Source organism: Triticum urartu, chromosome 5A (genome assembly GCF_056163025.1).
Source record: "Triticum urartu cultivar PI428250 chromosome 5A, HENAU_Tu73, whole genome shotgun sequence".
NCBI classification, from domain to species: Eukaryota; Viridiplantae; Streptophyta; class Magnoliopsida; order Poales; family Poaceae; genus Triticum; species Triticum urartu.
The window spans coordinates 606,452,740-606,472,051 of NC_141877.1; the positions used below are offsets into that span (position 1 = coordinate 606,452,740).

The 19,312-nt window shown below is 46.0% G+C and overlaps 3 protein-coding genes and 1 pseudogene across 3 annotated transcripts; 1 reads left to right on the forward strand and 3 right to left on the reverse strand.

The window, feature by feature from the left end:
• Positions 1-2,380: 2,380 nt before the first annotated feature.
• Positions 2,381-4,254, forward strand: LOC125510984 (uncharacterized; annotated as a pseudogene).
• Positions 4,255-4,333: 79 nt separating this feature from the next.
• Positions 4,334-7,270, reverse strand: LOC125510986 (thioredoxin H2-2-like). Its single transcript, XM_048676271.2, has 3 exons — positions 6,968-7,270; positions 6,740-6,862; positions 4,334-4,720 (listed from the first exon to the last, which is right to left on the reverse strand). The coding sequence occupies exons 1-3, from the start codon at positions 7,100-7,102 to the stop codon at positions 4,583-4,585; spliced, it is 396 nt and encodes a 131-aa protein (XP_048532228.1). The 5' UTR covers positions 7,103-7,270; the 3' UTR covers positions 4,334-4,582.
• Positions 7,271-8,924: 1,654 nt separating this feature from the next.
• On the reverse strand, positions 8,925-16,902 carry LOC125510982 (uncharacterized). Its single transcript, XM_048676266.2, has 7 exons — positions 16,702-16,902; positions 13,927-15,852; positions 13,797-13,851; positions 12,284-12,432; positions 11,748-11,834; positions 10,783-10,911; positions 8,925-9,280 (listed from the first exon to the last, which is right to left on the reverse strand). The coding sequence occupies exons 1-7, from the start codon at positions 16,777-16,779 to the stop codon at positions 9,176-9,178; spliced, it is 2,529 nt and encodes an 842-aa protein (XP_048532223.2). The 5' UTR covers positions 16,780-16,902; the 3' UTR covers positions 8,925-9,175.
• A 799-nt stretch (positions 16,903-17,701) lies between these two features.
• Positions 17,702-18,973, reverse strand: LOC125506164 (uncharacterized). Its single transcript, XM_048671026.2, has 3 exons — positions 18,847-18,973; positions 18,184-18,272; positions 17,702-18,040 (listed from the first exon to the last, which is right to left on the reverse strand). The coding sequence occupies exons 1-3, from the start codon at positions 18,871-18,873 to the stop codon at positions 17,893-17,895; spliced, it is 264 nt and encodes an 87-aa protein (XP_048526983.1). The 5' UTR covers positions 18,874-18,973; the 3' UTR covers positions 17,702-17,892.
• Between the last annotated feature and the right edge of the window lie 339 nt (positions 18,974-19,312).

Consider the following 19,312-nt stretch of genomic DNA (forward strand, 5'->3'; position numbering starts at 1 on the left):
CCTGCGGCCCTCAGAGTCCCGGCCGGCTCATAAACAGTGTCCGGCTCGGTGACTAGTTAATTCTGCTTTATGATACAAGTCATGCCATCACGGCGGTATATCACTATGGGCCTTAAGTCGCCTGTAGGCCTCAGACCCTTTATTAAACCGCCATCTTCATGCTTGGTCTTGGGCTTCATATGATAAATCATCTCTACGTAACCCGGCCCGTCCTGGGCGGCTTACACAAATAGTTACATCCCCAACAATTATTGTCATAGAAGTGTCATAAGCATGTCAGGAAAAAAATCGTTCGGCGCACAGTGTCACGGATGTGTCTTTTTTTGTAGTGATAACTACGGTTTTGGGGGACTTGACCCTCACGTCCGGCTACCAACCGTACAGGGAACCGTACACGACTGATATCCACGGCAATCGCTGAACCAACTCCACGGTGTTATCGACCGAGCCAACGGAGCGATCGACCTATCCACGAAGGATTTTTCCTGCAAGCAAATCGAAGAACATGCAAGAAAATAATAGCCATAGCAATCTGAAATTGCAGATATGCTAGATGAAATAAATCTCACAAGATGGGGCTCCGATAGGATGTCTTGACGGTCACACTAGCTGCTACGAGCGAAGACAAATATAAATAGCAATAACTAAACTTCTCTAAACAAAACCCAAGTCTAAACCCTAACCTAGGCTAGCTATTTATTAAAGAGTACGGACGTGCCGCACCTCCTTGGCGTATCCTGATCTGCCATGAAAGCCGAACTCAATAATTATGACCACATGTTTAGAGAGAAAGGTGTCGATAAAACAAAATACAGACATAGTAGCATCATGATCAATATGATAGCAACAATTATTCAGCATATAGCTTCTCATAAACAAGTAACAATTCGTTCACAATGTTGAAGTACGAAGTATAAACTTTTTACAATGCATCATATTTTCAGAAAAAGTCTATGTAAGAGCTTTTATTTTAGCAAGTCAGCATACTTAACCATCATATTGAGAAACAGTATAACGGGGCGAGCTAGGAGCCTCCACAGCGATTCTCGTCTCTCAGTCGTTGGATCACTCAAACATACGATGCAGATAGACTCGGTCATCCCACATCGTCCACACGTTTGACAAACCGTCTCGCAGGCTGCTGCTCCGCAGAACGAGCTCCTGTTTCTCTCCTTAAGCGGGCCGTCCAAGGCCCAGGTCTTTCATTCGCACGCTAATAGGCCAGGTCGTCCAAGTTCCAGCGCTATTCCCCCGAACGAACAGCTGCTCTGTTCCTTCCTACACGAGGCGCCGCCGTTTCATCCTCCATGATGCGCCGTCGCCGTCGGGAAGCTTCTGCTGCATGAGCACGACTGAGTCCCCGTCGGTGTTGTTCACCCTCCTATACTCTTCCTCCGGAGCCCCTTCTGTATTGTTTTCTAATTTCATGTCTTGCAGCGCTCCTCCATGGCAGCGCGGCGCCCGCCCCCGTCATCGTCGTCCAGCGCCGACTGTCCTTCTCCTGCATCCGCCTCCATGCCTTGCAGCTGTACAGCGCATCCGTTCCCATTCCATAACTGAAGCTGACATGCGTCGTCACTAATCTCAGCTTCATAGGTAAACACATCTCTCCATACACTTTGCTTGGATTGCTGTGGAATCACATACTGATTGGTTTGAGCCCTCGTTTTGCAGTCAGTTGAGAAAAAATCTTGCCCCATTAAACGTTATCCATTTTTTCTTTTGTGAGTTCCATGCTTATATTGGTTTGCTTGGATCATGTTTATTTTTCCTGTTGGGATGGAGAATTGGGAAATAAATCAATGAATTCTACCATAAATTGATACGGAAGTTAGGGGGCTGAAATACCATTTGCCTTTCATCATGATGTTGTTAAGCATGTGATCTTTAGTAGAGAGAGCAGGCATGCCCTGCATCTATATTTTCATTAAGGGACGGGCGTGGCAAAGCGAGCCTTTATGATCTAGTAGTCTTCTATGATTGCTAACACTTAAAGCATGTTTTTGAAAATAAACATTTCCGTTAGATACATAGGAATATGGGGGTTTATTGTTTTCACTTCCCAACTTATTTACCTCAAGGATAATATCAACAATAATAATTCATGATTACCTACATTCAACTGGATATATCTGCCTAGATCTTTCTCTACCACATGATGCTTGCCAGGTGGAGAATAAATAAGAATGGAATAGAGATGAACACTATTGACTCTTGCATAGAAGTAACATTGAAAAGTAAACGATATGCCCTTTGCAGGAAAGCAAAGATTGTCGTGCGCATTTTATTTTTTGGATGTGCAAGCTCTTGGTGGACTTTTAAGAAATTTTCAACTTATACAGTATAATACAACGTGGACAAATATAAAAATGGAATCAAAGACAGATCAAGGAAAAAAACTTTTTTTGGGAAAGAAAGAAGAAGCGATCTCGTGTCAGCCGCCAGGACCAGCGGCTCCCCTTCGCCGACGACCTTTTAGGCCTTCATAGTCTAGGCTTTTAGGCTATTCATCGTCTTGCTTCTTTGGCGGCGATGGCGGCGCTGAATAAAGATTCTTCAGATACTTCCCCAACGAGACGTTGGGTCCTATGGTTGGGGATGGATTTGAAAACCAACATGTTCAAGTAAGGATGGCATGGCGGTGACATGCATTAACATTTTGTTAGTTAAATCTAAGGTCAAATTATGACATAAAATACAAAGGGGACCAATAAACCAGGGCGGGTGTAGCACATTATTATAGAATAAAGGGAGTATAAATAAGACACGTATTATCATGAAAAGAAAAGGAAAAGTAGCCTTAGGCGTTAATTCCTGTAAAGCTAACGGGCGAAAAGAATATACTCCAGTCGACCCTTGCGACGTTTTTCTCGTCTCGCTGGTTCTCCAGTTTTTCTCGTCTCGCTAGTTCTCGGCTTCGATCCTGACTAGGGCACGCAGCCCAGATCGCGATCCATCGCTCCGTCATGGGGAAGAAGCAACGTCGGCGCGCCGCGTGGGCCGATCTCCCGGAGGACCTGATCGGCGACGTCCTCCGCTGGCTGCCGTCGTTCGCCGACCGCGCCCGCTTCCGCGCCGTCTGCCGCGCGTGGCGCGCCGCCTGGCGCAGCCAGCCGCACCCGCCGGCGCCGTGGCTCGCCATCCCGGGCAACTGCGTCAGCCTCCCCGATGGCGCCATCCACCGCGTCTGGTCCCTTCCCGAGGACGCCCGCGCCACGCGCTGCTGTGGCTCCCTCGGAGATTGGGTCGCACTCGTGCCGGCGGACAGACCGTGCAGGCCCTTCCTGCTCAACCTGTTCTCCAAGGCTAGGATCCCGCTGCCGACGTGGGCGGAGTAAGATCTCATCCTGAAGATGGTCATGTCCTCCAACCCGGGCTCAGAGAGCTGCCTGATCGCGGCCATGTGCACGGTCCGCGGCAGCGACAACCAGCATAGGATCAATTCCCCTGTACCTGCACGATATCATACTCTACCACGGGGAGCTACATGCCCTCCATTCGTGCGACCAGTTGGTTGTGCTCGACCACCGCAAGCTGGACCTCCTCCGGCGCGAGCCGGAGAGGCTGCACGAGCAGCAGCTACCGACGCATGTGGCCAAGATCTCGGACTGTGACGGCTACCCATCGAGGCGGTATCTGGTGGAGTGCAAGACCAGGCTACTCAAGGTCACCAGTTGGTTCATTCGATTGAACCACATGGCAGTTAAGTTCGAGGTGCACGCGCTCGAGACCAGCGACGGGACGGCGCCTGATGACTCGTGGGTGCCGGTCAGGGGCATCAGTGGGCACGCCCTCTTCGTCGGGGACGCCTGCTCCGGAGCCTTCCTCATCGCCGCTGGAGGTGACAAGATCAAGGAGAGCCATGTCTGCTTCGTCGAGGACGAGCTTAGGATCAGCTGTGCGCGCAGCCCGTCCGCCGCCGTGAACGGTGGCCACCCCCTCGGCAGGCTTCATGCCTACCGCCTGCGTGACAGGTGCGCCAGCATCTATGATCCGGGCGAGTCGTCGGCGCAGAAGGGACAGCGCGCCAGCATCAACAATGATCCAGGCGAGTCGTCGGCATGGAAGGGACACCTGCAGTGCGACGACATATTTGGGTATGTCTTTTCCCCTGGCGTGCAAGACCAGGAATATGTGATGATCTGAGATGGTTCACTGGCGCATAATTCTTATGTGCGACTTTTTACAAGAACCTAGCTTTGCTCAAGTAAACGGTAAACAGTGCAATGATATCTGAAGCACATTGTTGACCAAGCTCTTGTAAAGTTTCTTGGCTGTTGTATAGCTTCTACTGAGGATCGATATATTGAGAGAGAATCACGATAAAAAAACATGCCAAAAAACAGTAAGAAACTTTATATCCCGGTCACTTGACTGCCAAAGGTGACAGATCAAGACAGGCCAGAGTTACACATTTACACGATCCAAGTTTCAGAACCTTTATTACCACTTTACGTCGGATTTGCAGCATTTTAGGAGGATTGGTACTACACCATGGGGAAACCATAGGAGCCCCCTGCCACTGGGGTCGAGAAGACAGAACCTGGCACTACAACTGGAGTGCAGGTTAATTAAGCTAGGATCAGGACGATGAGATGAACGTCTTGATCTTCCTGTCGAGCTCATCCTTCTTAGCCCCAACCACACGACTCACCTCCTGCCCGCCCTTCACCAGTACAAAGGTCGGCATCGCCTCTACGCGGAATGTCTTTGCAACCTCCTGCGAAATCCCAGTACATTAACATTAAGAAAACAAATCGCTTCAGTTTCTGAAGAACAGGAAAGCATTCTGCTCTGAATGCATAAGCTGACACAAGAGGCTTGATCTCCATCTCCACTACTATTAAACAATCGAACAAGAACTTTCTTACGTGTACCCCATAATTAGTCCCACAACCCCGCACGAACCAATCTACACCACACGATTAGGTCCATAAGTCTAAATCTAACGTTCATCGTTTATCTAATATCTTTATGGTGTGCACTTAGCAATTTCCAATGACTGACCGCACTCCACCAGGAGAGGCTGCGCCCGCTGCGATCCCGCGTCCCCTACAGTCACGGAAGACAATGATCCTGATGCTGAAATCACGCAAATGATTTCCTTCTATGCATCATATCCTGCCTCCTGCCGCTTCTTAAATTCAAACACACGCACATGAAACCTCATCGTGGATCATCTAAAAAATTGCAGGCGCTACAATCAGGCGCCCCCGCTGCCGTCCTTGGGAGCATCTCGCCGCCCGGCGGTCCTCCACTCGGCCACCACCTAACGCACCGGCCTCTCCTTCGGGCCGTAGTGCCGCGGCCCGCGGTCAACCGCCGCACCGAGGCCGTCCGCTCCAGGCCATCCCCGACGCTGCACTGACCCTCGCGCTGCCGCTGCGTCGCCCCGTCGGGCCGTAGCGAGTGTGGCACATGATCCCTGCAACCGCCCTGAGGTCTTCCTTGCCGTCGCCCCGACCTGCCCGCCGCCGTTGCGTCGCCCCTTCAAGCCGTAACGTTGCGGCCCGCGGTCCACCGCCGTCCACGCGCGTTGACTTCCACGTGATATGCGCCGCGCAGCCTCCCTTGGCGCGGGAACGTCACCGTCCACGCCGGTCTTCGTCACACTGTCAGGTTCATTATCACCTACTTCGAGCACCGCCGCCGCGCTTCTTCTCTAGCCGCCGCCGCCTCCTTAGGCCGCCGCCGCCGCTGCTGCTCTTCTTTTGCGACTCCACGGCGACTATCTCGACACCGGCTACCCCGATCCGACATCGACCACGGCGTTTTTCGCACGGCTACCTCAACCACGGCTACACCATCCTACGCTCTCGGCTACCTCGACATCGGCACAAAGGGCTATCATCCGCTTGAGCAACTCGTCGGCTTACTCTACAGTCAATGCGTCCGCGACACGACACCGTCCACGACGCTACCGCTATGACTGCAGGGGGATGTCAGTCTATCGGCTGCTATTCTCTCCAGTCTGACTGTCCGCGACGCTCCTATTGTCTGCATCACTACCGCTATGACTGTGGGGGGATGTTAGAGTATATAGGCATATCTTTGTATATGGTAGACTATGATTTATAATCATCTTCTGCCTTATCTCTACGAGAGGCTTCTTGCCCTCCAAGCCTTGTACTCTATATAAACCGCCCGAGAGGCTCAATACAGCATCCATCATATTCCGCAACAATCCATCTCTCTCCCTTCTAACAAGGAAAAATATGTGGAATGTGTGCTTTAAATCGAGCAAGCCTCTATTTGCAAGTATTCGATGTTTGATTGGTCCTACTCCTACTGGGAGAAGTCTTAATTAGCATCAAGTGAGATCCCATGTGCACAATCTAGTCCTACCTCCGCCGATTTTGATTCAATGCATTTGATTTCTATATGCCCAAGCACTCACAGATTCAAATACAATCAGACATCCGGCTTAGCACACGATGCATCCAAATCTACCGGAGCTAAGCACTAGTGACGATTCCTCCCAAATACACAGTGGAACAGGGATGGATATATTCTTTTTGTTGGATGACTGGGCGAAACTGGGATCTATCTAATTCACCGAACCAAAGGCGTGAGCTACCTATTTCTCCAAGACGGAACCAAACCAGAGCCTCCCCCCTTCCCAATTCCACGAAGGCCCAAGCCAGATTAACAATTCGGTGGCGTTACTAGTAGACGAGCGCGGAAGACAAGCAAGCAGGAGCAAGAGGAAGCGGGAAGGAGGCGGTAGGTAGGTGGGTACCGCGAGCTCGTCGACGTCGATCTTGACGAAGAGGGCGTCGGCGAAGCGGGAGGCCATCTCCTTGAAGGCGGGCTCGATGAAGCGGCAGGGCCCGCACCAGGAGGCGGAGAAGTCGATGACCATCTGCCGGGGCAAGCGCAGCAGATTAGCAGGGCCCGTCAGATCCGGAGGAGCGCGCTGCAGGCAGGGGATTGATTACTCATAAGGAAGAGGAGGAACGGGACGGACCAGCTTGGACGCGTTCCGGTGCGCCTCCCAGTGCCGGTCCCAGGCGGGCTTGGAGTGGACGGCGACGACGGCGGAGTCGGGGTCGTCGCCGGGGAGCGGCGGAGGGGTCCACAAGGACGACAGGAAGGAGCCCATGGTTCCTTGGCTCTGTCCGCGCTTGTCTGTCTCGTCGTCGCGAGCGCGAGCGCGAGCGGTGGGGTGGGGGTACTGCTGAACGAACTCTGAACCGAAGCAACCGCGAGGGGAGGGAGGGGAGGCAATTATAGCTGCGGCCGGTGGAGGGTAGGGTGCGGGGCGCCGTGCGTGTCCAGGCTTCCTTCCTTCTCCTTGGTGACTCGCCGCACTGCCGACTTGCTAGCTCGTGTACCACTCTACCTCCTAGAGCATAGCATATGCATAGCTAGAGGCGCCACGAGTCTCGTCACCGGATGCGTTTGCCACTGCTTCTTTTTTTTTGAAGAAAACTTTTGATGCGTTATTACTCCTGTGTCACGGCCTCACGGGTGTTTGCAATGCAATGCAATGCATTCTTGGAGGAAATAGTAAAGGCCTGTCGTTACAAAGTAAGCTGGGATACACACACACACACACACACAACACACAATGCAATGCATTTGTTTTCTATAAAGAAATTAACCTTGTTCTCATCGATCCGCATATATCCCCCTTTAGCTCTCCAAAGCAAGGAAAAATGACAAAGCCAAAAAAGTTCTCCAAGAAATCACACTAACTGCCACTACTACTACTGCTACTTCCCTAGCCAAGCCATACTTCTCATTCTTTGCTAAGATAAGATCAAGAGGTGGCGACTTATGACCGCCACCGGCGTCTCATCAAGAATTCTTCTTCTTTTTTCGCGGGTGACATGGTTTCATTCACCCTCAACAAGACGGGGCTGAGGCAGAGAATGCTTACTTCTTTTTCGCAAAAGAAAAAAAATGCTACTTCTCCAAGTTGAAGCTGGCTGCGTGCCTCAATGTCAACTGATTCCCCGCCAGCCAAAGGCAGGTTCCGATCGACAAGCCCGGGTGCGTTCGTTGAGTAATTTGATGAGTTGACGTCTGATGGCGGCTGTGGCCGGTGTTTTCTGTCGACGCAACGCAATCAGACGCATGATGAGCGGTTGGGTGGTTGTGTTGGTTCGGTTGAGCTACGGACTTCTTTTCTTTTGAGATGAGAAAAATTGAGCTACGGAGTAGTAGGTACCGTGCTGTTGCTGCCAAGTGCCAACGGAACAACTGCACCAATCCCGCTTGACCTAAACGGCTAAACACCCAAAAGAAAAGAGGGAAAAGTGGCCCTACAAAAGTTCCCAGCAACATCTCCGTGCCGTGCACACCAAATTTCTTTCCCGTTCCTAAAATGGTTTCACACTCGCTCTCACCAGTAAAGAAAGCCAGAGCTGCTGCCTTTTCTTTCTAGAAAAAAACGCTACTTTGGCATGAACCGATGCCGTGTAAAACCACTGTCCTCTTCTGCCTATAATCCGCCACACACACATGTGCCAGCCCAATGGTTTCTCCCGGAGGTGCATTCCGCCGCGGTCCTCCCACGGAATCTCCCTTCACGCTCCTCCGTTTATTCCACCCGCACTTGCTGCGAGAACTCCCTCCGGTCCTTTTTAGTTTGCATATAAGATTTGACTCAAATCAAGCCCCGTAAAGTTTGACCAACTCTATAGAAAAAAATGTCAACAATCACAATCTGAAATCAATACCACTAGATGTGTCATGACTTAAAGTTTCATATTATATAACTTTAGCACGGCAGATGTTGATATTTTTTTATATAAATATGGTCAAACTTTGTGAAGTTTGACTGCAGAGAATTCTAATATACAGAGTAAGAAGGACCGGAGGAAGTACAACGCACCTCTTCCTACTGGCACAGGCCACCACACCACGCCACAGCCTACCAAAGTACCAAAGGAAAAAGGCAGGCAATCGCCACCACTTGCTACACTCAACAAGTACTTGTGCTTCACTAAAACGAACGGAACAGAAACCAGTCAACATTTTACACATGTTGCCATGTATGTACACACATCCCAAGTACCGAGAACAACTATCGAGATAATAATCACACTCTACTCTAAAACGTGGATGCCCTCCAAGGGCAGGGCGCCCCTCACTCTGACACGCTAACTACTGGCAGCAACGCAGATACGCTGCTCGCTGCTCTGCTCATTGGGCGCCTTGGCAAGCGGGCTCAGAAACCCGGCTGGTACGACGAGTACTGGAGCTTTGGGGTGCGGGCGATGTACTGCCTCACAGCGTCCTGATTCAAGTGGAAGATCAGCCTCATCTCCTTTATCTGCAGGGAAAATCGACAGCTAAATGAGACCAGCATCATGTTAAGTACTAGCAGCTGCAAGCACCTCATCGGCGAGTACCAATCATCCCTGTAACTATGCAAGTTACTCTATTTCAAATACTAAGCACAATGGGTGGCGTAATTACGGGACAACAGAATGGCAAAGGAATGGGGGACTGGCAGATACACTGGTACAATGCTACTCCATCGGTAAAGAAATACAAGAGCGTTTACACTCTTATATTTCTTTACAGAGGGAGCAAGTTATACTATTCATGTGTAAATTATTAGTCACTAACTTCCTGATGAATCAAAAAAGAGTGAGCAATATATCTTTGTCGACTATGTTTTCCTTCATTATTTTAGTAGCCAGCTGGATAGTTAGTGGCAACCCAATTACTTCATTATATAAAAGGAACGGAGGGAGTAGCATTTAGGTTTCAGCATTTCAAAAAGGGCGAGTGGTGAGTGCTGAGGGACTGTAGTTATAGATCACATCTGTCGGCTTATAAAACACCTAACAGACATTGCAGCAAAAGAAAACATGTGTAGAAAATTAACAAAGTTATTTAAGTCGACCAGAAAAGTTAACCAGACTGACACAACCCACCCTCATCTTTCACATGCTTCACAAAGCACATGCACGCATGTGCCCAACACTTGGTTAGAGAGTAAATGGCTAGTCTAAATAATTAATACAGCTTTATTTCCCATTTGAAGTTGAAAAAGGGCCCATGCATGTAAGCGTTTCTACGATTTTATCATAAATTTTCTTAATATAATTCATTCCGTTAGTCCGTGTGTTACACTTTGGTCTAGTCTTCAACTCCTAAAATGTTACACTTGCGTTGCTACATAGCAAGTGACCTCTTAGATCAAGTACACTGGTACCTGACTCTAAGCGGTAAGAGCTCTGGCACTGATGTGCACTCAACAAATTGTCCATGTTCAAAAAAATTTGATATATGCTGTGACCTTGCATAAGGCATGAATGGTCCATCTAGAATAAAAATCCTTCTCAGAATGATGAAGCTTTTCTTTTCTTTAAGATAATGATAAGTATTTCACTGGCAAACACCAGGTCTCCAGGATAAGTTAACATTGAATAACACATGCTTCAATAGAGATTTTAGTTAAATCTCTACTTCTCTTGGTAATTACATCAATGGCCAAGTGTTTATTCTATACAAATTCATTGAAACTATCCGTCCAAATTCCAGGCACAGGCACATAACTATATCCCAATTGTTGCTCAAAAAATCCAAATGCAGTATGTAAATGGGTAATACAGTTTATTAGGATTACTGCAGACATTCTGCAAAGATTCTATTGTGAAATAACATAGAACTGGAGCATTTAATGCAGTTGTATCAGAATCCAGACAAAGAGAGAACATGAATATTTACTAGAAGGATAATAGCTTTCTCACCAAGTTACAAACAAAACGTAAATGAAGAGGCTAGAGTTAAATCAGGAAAATGAAATAGGAGATATCTGTGTACCTCGATTAAAGAATCAGAACTTAAGTTGATCCCTTTGCAGCTCGGCACTTCCTTGCTATTAACAAAGATTGAGCATTTCCCGATGTTCTTGATATGGAAAGACCCACTTTTATCCATCTTGATAACCGCCTGATTTTCAGAATATAGCACGAATTTAGCAAAACTTAACGGTGTCCACTATTTAGGGCAGTTCACCAGCATGATACCCTAATTCGCAACTTAAAGGAGAACATATGAATGGGGTTAGTGGATGCAACCACTGGGGGTCAGATGTAACCAGAGATGCCTGCTGTTAATTACTTAAAACAGTTAACTACTTCAGGAGCACGGCATGGTCAGACGATGTACAAATTACAAGATACACAGAATCGTAGAATACCACAAAATCGCAATTCTATAATATAAGTGTGGTCAACATCAATAGCTGGAGATGTTTTTAAAACTATCCATAACAAGTCAAGATACACAGAATCGTATAATGCCACAAAGTGTTAAGACTAACAGTTTCTCAACTAATAACACAAAGGCATGATACAAATCATTGAGATAAATATGCAAGTCAACCCTAGAGTGAAAAAAGAGACCTAGATAAACATAATTCATCCCCCACCAGACTTTTCCAGTCCAAAATATTGCCAACTAAATAAAGTCGGCAACTCCACTGGCTCAAACAAACATGTGCCCTGCACGTCAAAATGTCTTCGGACAATGCATGACACACAAAGCTTTTACTGCTGTCAGGGTCAGGGCAGAGTAGACCTTCTGTGGCCACCAATTACACTAAGACCGGCAGATGAGCTAAAAATACATTTTCTTCCGGAGCTAACCACAAACAGAAGAACCAACTAAACAAAAAAACAAGACTCTGCAGGATATAGATATTTATCATCATATTTTAGGCATCACCTATTTCCTGAACTGTAACTAAAATTCACTAACTTGGAAAAAAATATTCAAGCAAATACCTGTCGTCGAGATATTTTGTTCGCCCTCCCTTCTTTTGCTAAATCTATGTCTACTTTCACGTCTTCTGTCTCTCTTCCAAGAATAACCTGAGAAAAGAAGAGAGAAATGCAACTAAAAGTCAGAAATGGTGCCAAGATGCACAAATGCGAAAATATTATGTATTTCATACAAGTTAAAGAAGACAATTTGCCAAAAATTAATGGAAGTGAAAGCCACACAATAACCAGCCTGGTCGTATCTCTCTATTTAAAGATTGAATTAGAAGAAATGAAGAATTCAATCAGCATTCAATTATGAGACAGAAACAAGATAGATGAGTTTTCAAACTGCTAGTGAGTAGCAAGTGTGATGCTGTTCAAATAACCAAACATATGAATTGTTTCTATCTGCGAATATGAACACAACACAAAATTTAAACGATGCAACTGTTCAGCGCAGATGTATGAACATAAGTTCTCCGTACTCTGGAGAAGCTGAGTTGTGTCTCGTTATATGTGATGGACCATATTAGCTGAAAAACATCAGTTGGATTTACCTCAGGATCCTTTATGTAGTACTTCAAGTGCAGTCCATAGATAACTGCAAAGGCACCTCGAGACATGATACCTCGGTTCACATAAGACCGAGCACCCTGCTCCAACCTTATCAATGATTTCCTGTTCTCTGGATGATCAAATCTGGAAACTGGCCATGCAAATACATAGATAATGGTAAGTAGGCTATTTTTCTCCTGTACATGGTACGCAAATGCCTAACTGTAGCTAATAACATACAAGGTCCAAAGTACCAGAAAAATAAAATTGCTCTAAATTAAACTCAATCAATTTCCCTTTTTTTCTCAAACGACGCAGGAGAGCTGTGTGTCATTTCGTTAAGGAAAGAAATACAAGGAGATGCCAGCAGGCCAGCTCCCAGAGGTCTAATAACAGACTCGCCATGAACAAAAGAAAATTAACCTCGCCCAAACACACCCTGACCAAGTGTCAGGGAGTAGCTCATGGAGGGCTGAAGTACCAACCAAACACCAGAAGTCACTCTCATAAGCAGCTGCCTATAACACTAATGGAATACAAGGCCTGGCACCCTCAAACACACATGCATTGCGGTGTTTCGATATTTCCCAAGCCACAAGGATGATGAGGGAGTTGGGGCCTTTCTTCAATTCCTTGGGCACACTTCTGACAGCACTATACCAACAATTGGAGAAACGTGTTACATCAGGTCAAGGGGCAAGAGCAGCCACGCCCAATTTTTGTAGGATAACCATCCAAACATGCCTTGTAAAGACACAAGAAATAAGGATAACGTTGGATTGTCTCCTCTTCTTGATCACGAAAGGAACAAGCAGTAGGATGCGGCAGCCCCTATATTAGCCAAGTGATCGGATGTCCAGCATCTATTCTTGATTGCCGGACAGATAAAGAAGTTGCAGCAGAGTGAGCCCATGATTTTCAAACCCGTTTCCATGGCGCAAACTTGATGGAGCCAGGAAAATAAGCATTGTAAGCCGACTTACTGGTGTAAGACCCTGATTGAGTTAGGTGCCATCTATGTTGATCAGGCACATCTTGCTGAAGAGCCAAATTATCTACCAAGTCACGCTTCTTGGTGTGCATGGGCTAAGCTTGATCAGTTTTATTGTTCTATGACACGTAGTTTGCATTCAAATTGCCACTAAGAGGGAAAGGGCCACACCACATCCAGTTAAGTGGGTCCACACACCTTACACTAGTGCCAGAACCCAGACCAGAATATATTTTCCTCCTTAAGCCTACTAGCTGACCAATACCCCACCCGTATGACGAACTGATGACTAGTCTCATTTTTAGTGACTATAAACACTGATAGTGAAGTACTACAACAATGGGACCATTATTTCAGCACAATAGGACTCGTAGTTTAGCACAATACATTTTTTTGGACAACTTTGTCATCATAATGTTATTCATGCTAGCCTTAAGATGTGCATCTCTATAAAAACTTGCATATATTAATGTAGCACATCCTTAACCACATTCAGAATAATTTAATGGATGGTTCGTATTTACCTGCAGGGTGAGATGAATCAGCCTGGTCCCATGGGATTAGATCCTGATCAAGTATCTGCAATGAACCGAAAGGGGTGAATCAGAAGTAACACGGTGAAAGGCTCTATTATCTAAGTTAACAGGTACATACCAGGGCTTCTAAATCATAGTAGTTTGGAATATCATTTTCAATGTCCAAGCATTCTTCTGGTGGAGCTGATGCCGGTGCGGCCGCAATAGGGTCTTGAAGACCCACATCTGGCAATGCATGTGATGGCATACAGTTCTGTAGAGCAGAGGCATCTTGCAGTTCTGACTGATTGTCATGTGAGCTGTAATTCATGTGATCAGGCACTTGAACAGGATTGAACAACATCAAACTTTGGGAGTTATCAAAAAAATCGTGCTGTCCTAAACTGCACGATGGTCCTTCACCAAATCCAGATGGGTGAATAGCAGGTAAAGCTAGCATGCATGTGCTCTCATCATTCGTGTCAATATTACCATGCATAAGTGCACTGGAAGTTGAAGGACCTTCAGAGGGTATAGCTCCTAGGATGCAACCTTTATTAAGTACCACTGAACCTTCTTTTTGTTCTGAAGTGGATGGGCTAAGCTTCATTGGTTGTGATGGAGATTGGGCATTTGCCATATCTCCTCTCTTTATTTGGACCAAATCACTCGCATTGGAATGCTCAGCCTTTAATGGAGAGCTAGTTGCAGGGGGGAATGGAGACTCGGAGTTCCGCGCAAAAGAAGCAGTAGGGCGCAGGGGAGAAAACTCGCCATGTGTACTAGCATCGTCATTGCAAGGGATTTCAGGATCTTCCGTATTTAACATGCATTCCGCATACGGGCCAGGATAACATACTTCAGGTGTAGTAGGGACCAGGATCGTTTCCGAAACACCCTCAACGTTATGATGTACATGGCCTGAATCTACCTGATCATAGCAAATGTTGGCCTCATCAGGGTGCAACATATTCTGCATGACGGAGTCTGCACCCAGTACACCTTTTGGATCAGGATCATCCAAGTCTTCCTGATTCGTATCATGTGGAGAATTCAGAAAATTTTCACCGTTCAGGAGATCAAACTCATCACTGTTACTGAAAAAGGGAAAATCCATGTAATCACCTTCTGGCATTGCTGCATCATCTAAACCAGGCATGCAAATCCCACCATCTGCTTGCAATGCTAGAGGGTCTCTGTTGCCTGTCTTTATTTTCTTACCATCAGCAAGAGTAAGTGTGTTTGTTTCATCAACCCCGTTCCAGATTGCTTCTCCGCTGTTATTAGCAGGGAAATGGACGTGTTCAACTCCAACTTGATCAGTAATCAACATTTCTTTTGATTCTGCTACTTCATTGCCACATTGGTTGCTAGATGCCAATTGCTGAAACTGCATAGAATCCTGAAAATCTGTGATACCTCTAAGAGAGACATTGTTCACTTCACTAGGCTCAGGAACTTTTTGCGTGTAGGCGTCATACATTTGAACATCTGAATAGACATATGGTGCATTATTGGTGGCATCCTCATCTTTTATCATGCTCCCAGGATGCTGTGCATGGAAAGAATGGCCATTTATTTCAGGATGTGTCTGTTGTGCACCACTGTAGCTTCCACCTGCTTGTCCATAGCAGCTCACTGTATTCATCCCTGGTTCAATATTTTGAACTACATGCTGATCATGTGAAGGTTTAGGTACGCCTCCGCAGACACACTCCCCGCCAATCACCATGCAAGAACAAGGGGCAATGAGAAAACCAAGGTCATTGGTGTTACAGGGTTCATTGCATACTCTCTTTCTCATCGCATAGTATAAATTCTTGACACTCTCTATTTTCCGCTTCTGAAATGAGAAATCTTTTGCCTTCGAGTTGACAAGTTTATGTAGCTTGGCAGGGTTGGAAGTGGAAAGTTCAGTCTCATACTCAACCATCCGAGCAGAAGCTTGTGCTGAGATCTCTGGGTCATATAGCAATGACGTCCAACGATCTTGTATTTCTTGAAGGGTAAATTTACGGGAAAAACATACAGCTCCTTTTGCCAAGGACTCCAAAGAGGCACCAGTCTACAGGTATCAAAATTATTATTTTAACAATTAGTAGTAAACAGGGGGGCAGTCATAAATTCAGATTTCAGAATTTCATAAGCAATTGCCAGAGCAGCTTTTCTCATTTTTGTTCACTGGTATAATAAAAAAGCACTCATTAGGCCTATCTCTTCATGCCATCTTTTTTTACGCAAACAAATTTGATTGTTGCATGGCCAATAAGCTGACATGTGCGAATACAGTATAACATGTCTCGAATAAATTTAACAATTATATAGCAATGCAAAATTTTACAGAAGGTTAAACACTTGTAACATTACAGACTCAAAGGTTAAAAGAAGATTGTCGCGGGACCAAAAGACGCACAACGGGAACTGTTTCAAGCCAATCACACGAGGCACCAATTTCTGATTACATCATGCTGTCAGTTAACTCCTATGTGCTGCAGAGCGACACGCTTCCTTCTAACGCAAAATGAAATAAAAAACATTGGCTGTAAGAAACAGCAATGCCCGAGAACTACCCAAGCACTGTGTAGTGCAGACTTGCAGAGCACCACCCCTATGCAATTGAAACACAAAGAAAGCAAAGAAGATTTGCTGTAAACAACAGGGGAGTCCAAGAATCTTGCGAGTAACGGATAACAAGAATCACGGGCGCAGGAATTTTGCAAGGCCTGGTGGGGACTAAGCATTCTGACTAACGGGCAGGGCCCCTCTGGCTCCATGGTGCTCCGGCGGGCAGTAAACCACCCAAGAACAGCAATTGGACAACTCAATCGAAGCCGACCTAACCAACGCGTCTACACGGAGGGCTATTGGGCGATTGCCGCCGCGATCCGGGGCTACGGGGGCGTCGGTTACCTACCTCGATGGCGTTCTTGAGGAGGATGTCGTCCTCAACGAGCCAGTCCCCCGCCGACGTCGACGCCGCGAGGGCCCCCATGGCGGCGGCGGCGCCGGATACGCCGCTTGGGTGGGGGGAAGAGGATTGGGGAGTGGTTGGGGCGCGCGCGTGGTCTAGGGTTTAGTGGAGGGAGGAGGGGAGGGGATGGCCGGGGGAGGGGAGAGGGGTGGGCGGTGGCGGGTTTGGGTGTGGGTGGTGGGAGGTCCGTGAAAGCCGCGTCATGGAATTGGATCGGACCCGGTAGTGGGGATTGGGGAACGAACGTGAACGGCAGGTGACAAGGCGAAGTGATGGCGAAAATAATAACTGCCGAAGAAACCAAAGAGTTCGCCGCAACTTTACCACTCCATGATTCTCTTTATTTGCAAATGATGTTTCAAACCCTCAACAAAGTTAAAAAAATTGGCCTTGTATCGGAGGAGTGCATAAAGATGTAAACTCTTTATTTTCTTGTTAGCAGAAAAAAAATGTGAACTCTGCATATAAACTTTCGCTAATACATACCCTTTGTAAACAAATGAATTGGTGACGGAAAAAAGGAATACACGTGGATAGTGGATTTACTATTTGCCATTTTGGATCCACGAAATGAATTGGTGACGAGAACTTTGACAACAATGATGTGACACTTTAGTCAAAAATTTCTCCGATCAACCTCTTTTTGTTCTAGGCAGAAGGTTGATTTTGCCGATGCGAGTGGAGGGTGCCAAATCGAGTAGGGCTAGGGGATCGTAGTCTATATAGTTGAGTGATTCTGAAGAAAATAAGGTTGGTGGTACACTAATAGCCACTTGGCTATGTTCTCTTTTTTTTTTAATAAACTTGGTTTTAGCCTTGGTTTGCCCCTACAAAGAATTTGGTTAGACATTTTTCTATATGAGGCTTTTGATTGATCATGAGTTCGTTGTTTTTTGGCAAGAAAAATAAACTACAAGATGTTAAAATGTGTGACCATATCATATCAAATAAAACAGCAAAATAGTCTTTTCAGCCACAAAAACATACATGCATGACTACACGGATATAGTAAACAAAGGGAGGCAACAATAATAGCAAGCGTGGCGGAGCACGTTTGTTCTTGTAGTATGCATATGTGTGTGATGGATGAAGAAAACACGGTGGCCTCTTCTCATGGACGACCCGTAATTGGATCTAATTCCGGTCGGTGGGCACATTGTCCAGTTCATGCATGTAGTCACGACGCTTGGAGAGCCAGAACCTGCGCACCCCGTGTTGGGAATACCTCTTCCCTTCATCATGATTCTCTAGCACCCCAGCTGCCCTGTTCTGCTTTGTCACCCTGCATGTACATCCCTCGGTTGTTTCACACAAAAACAACTTTAAATCAAATCTTGAGTGATGGTAGAAAAATTGATCAAGTGCGGTGTGTCGAAATGTGGAGTCCTGAATATGGATGGAAGTTTTGTTTTGTTTTTGTAGTACCTGACTTCAGGGTTGGTGGTGATATTGCGCACAAGTTGCATCACACAAATACCGACGGCCACGCCGGTCGTCGCGAACAGTGGGTACACCTGGATGTTTGAATCACTAATCAGGCATTGACATGATGAATTGCATATTATGATGTTATGGGTAGAAGGAGGCATGTCGTGTGACTCAACATGACTTTGTTGTATGACTATGTATGGTTTTCCTATGCCAACATGAACACAAACAAAATCTCTGAGATTTCGTTTACCATACATTTTGGTCATGTGTGTTTACGTTTATGGCTAAATCAAAATATTGTCGAGGTTCTTTGATGCATATGAAATATAAGACATGTGACACAAATGACCTATGCAATAACAAATCATGGTTGGCAATTATCAAATAATCCTCCCATGTGTTGATTGATCCTTGATAAGTTTTTGCATACACAAATGAAACAAATCATATGTAGGCAGCAATCAACAAAACATGTATATTTCTTTAGACACTATAGATCGGATAATTACTTGATTGCTCGTAAGGCACCAAATGAAGTATAAGAAGAAGAGTAATGACTCTGGAAAACCAATAGAAATAGGTATAAACTTCAGATAAAAACAAGTAATGTGCTTGATTTGCATCCGCAAATGGATAACCTAAATTATCATTACATACCTCGGGTCGGATCCATCGAGAACCCATTTGATTGACTGGATTGTTTGTTGTTCTTTTCGCAGCAGAAGAGATGGCGAGGATGGTGATGGAGAAAGAATCGCAAGTAACTCTCCGCTCTCCTCAAAACCTATAAATAGGAATACCTTTTATTACACCATCCTTGAAATAGCAATGCCTTTTCTTTCATCCTCCTATTTTTATCCACATGCATCTGGAGGATTTTTTGTTTTATTATTTTCAATATTATAAAAGCATACACGACCCCCTGGCATCTCTAAGAGGTCCTTCAGTGAGAAAAAACATATAAAAATGGGAAGAAATCACATGTGTGGGCTAGATCAAGGTAGGCACAATGGTCGCATGTGGAGATTGTCTTTGTAGCAAAAGTTTCCCATCACAAAGGATTTTGTGGTTTCGTCTAACTCAAGGAAGAGCATAATATGCAATGTGTTTTTTAAATAAATGT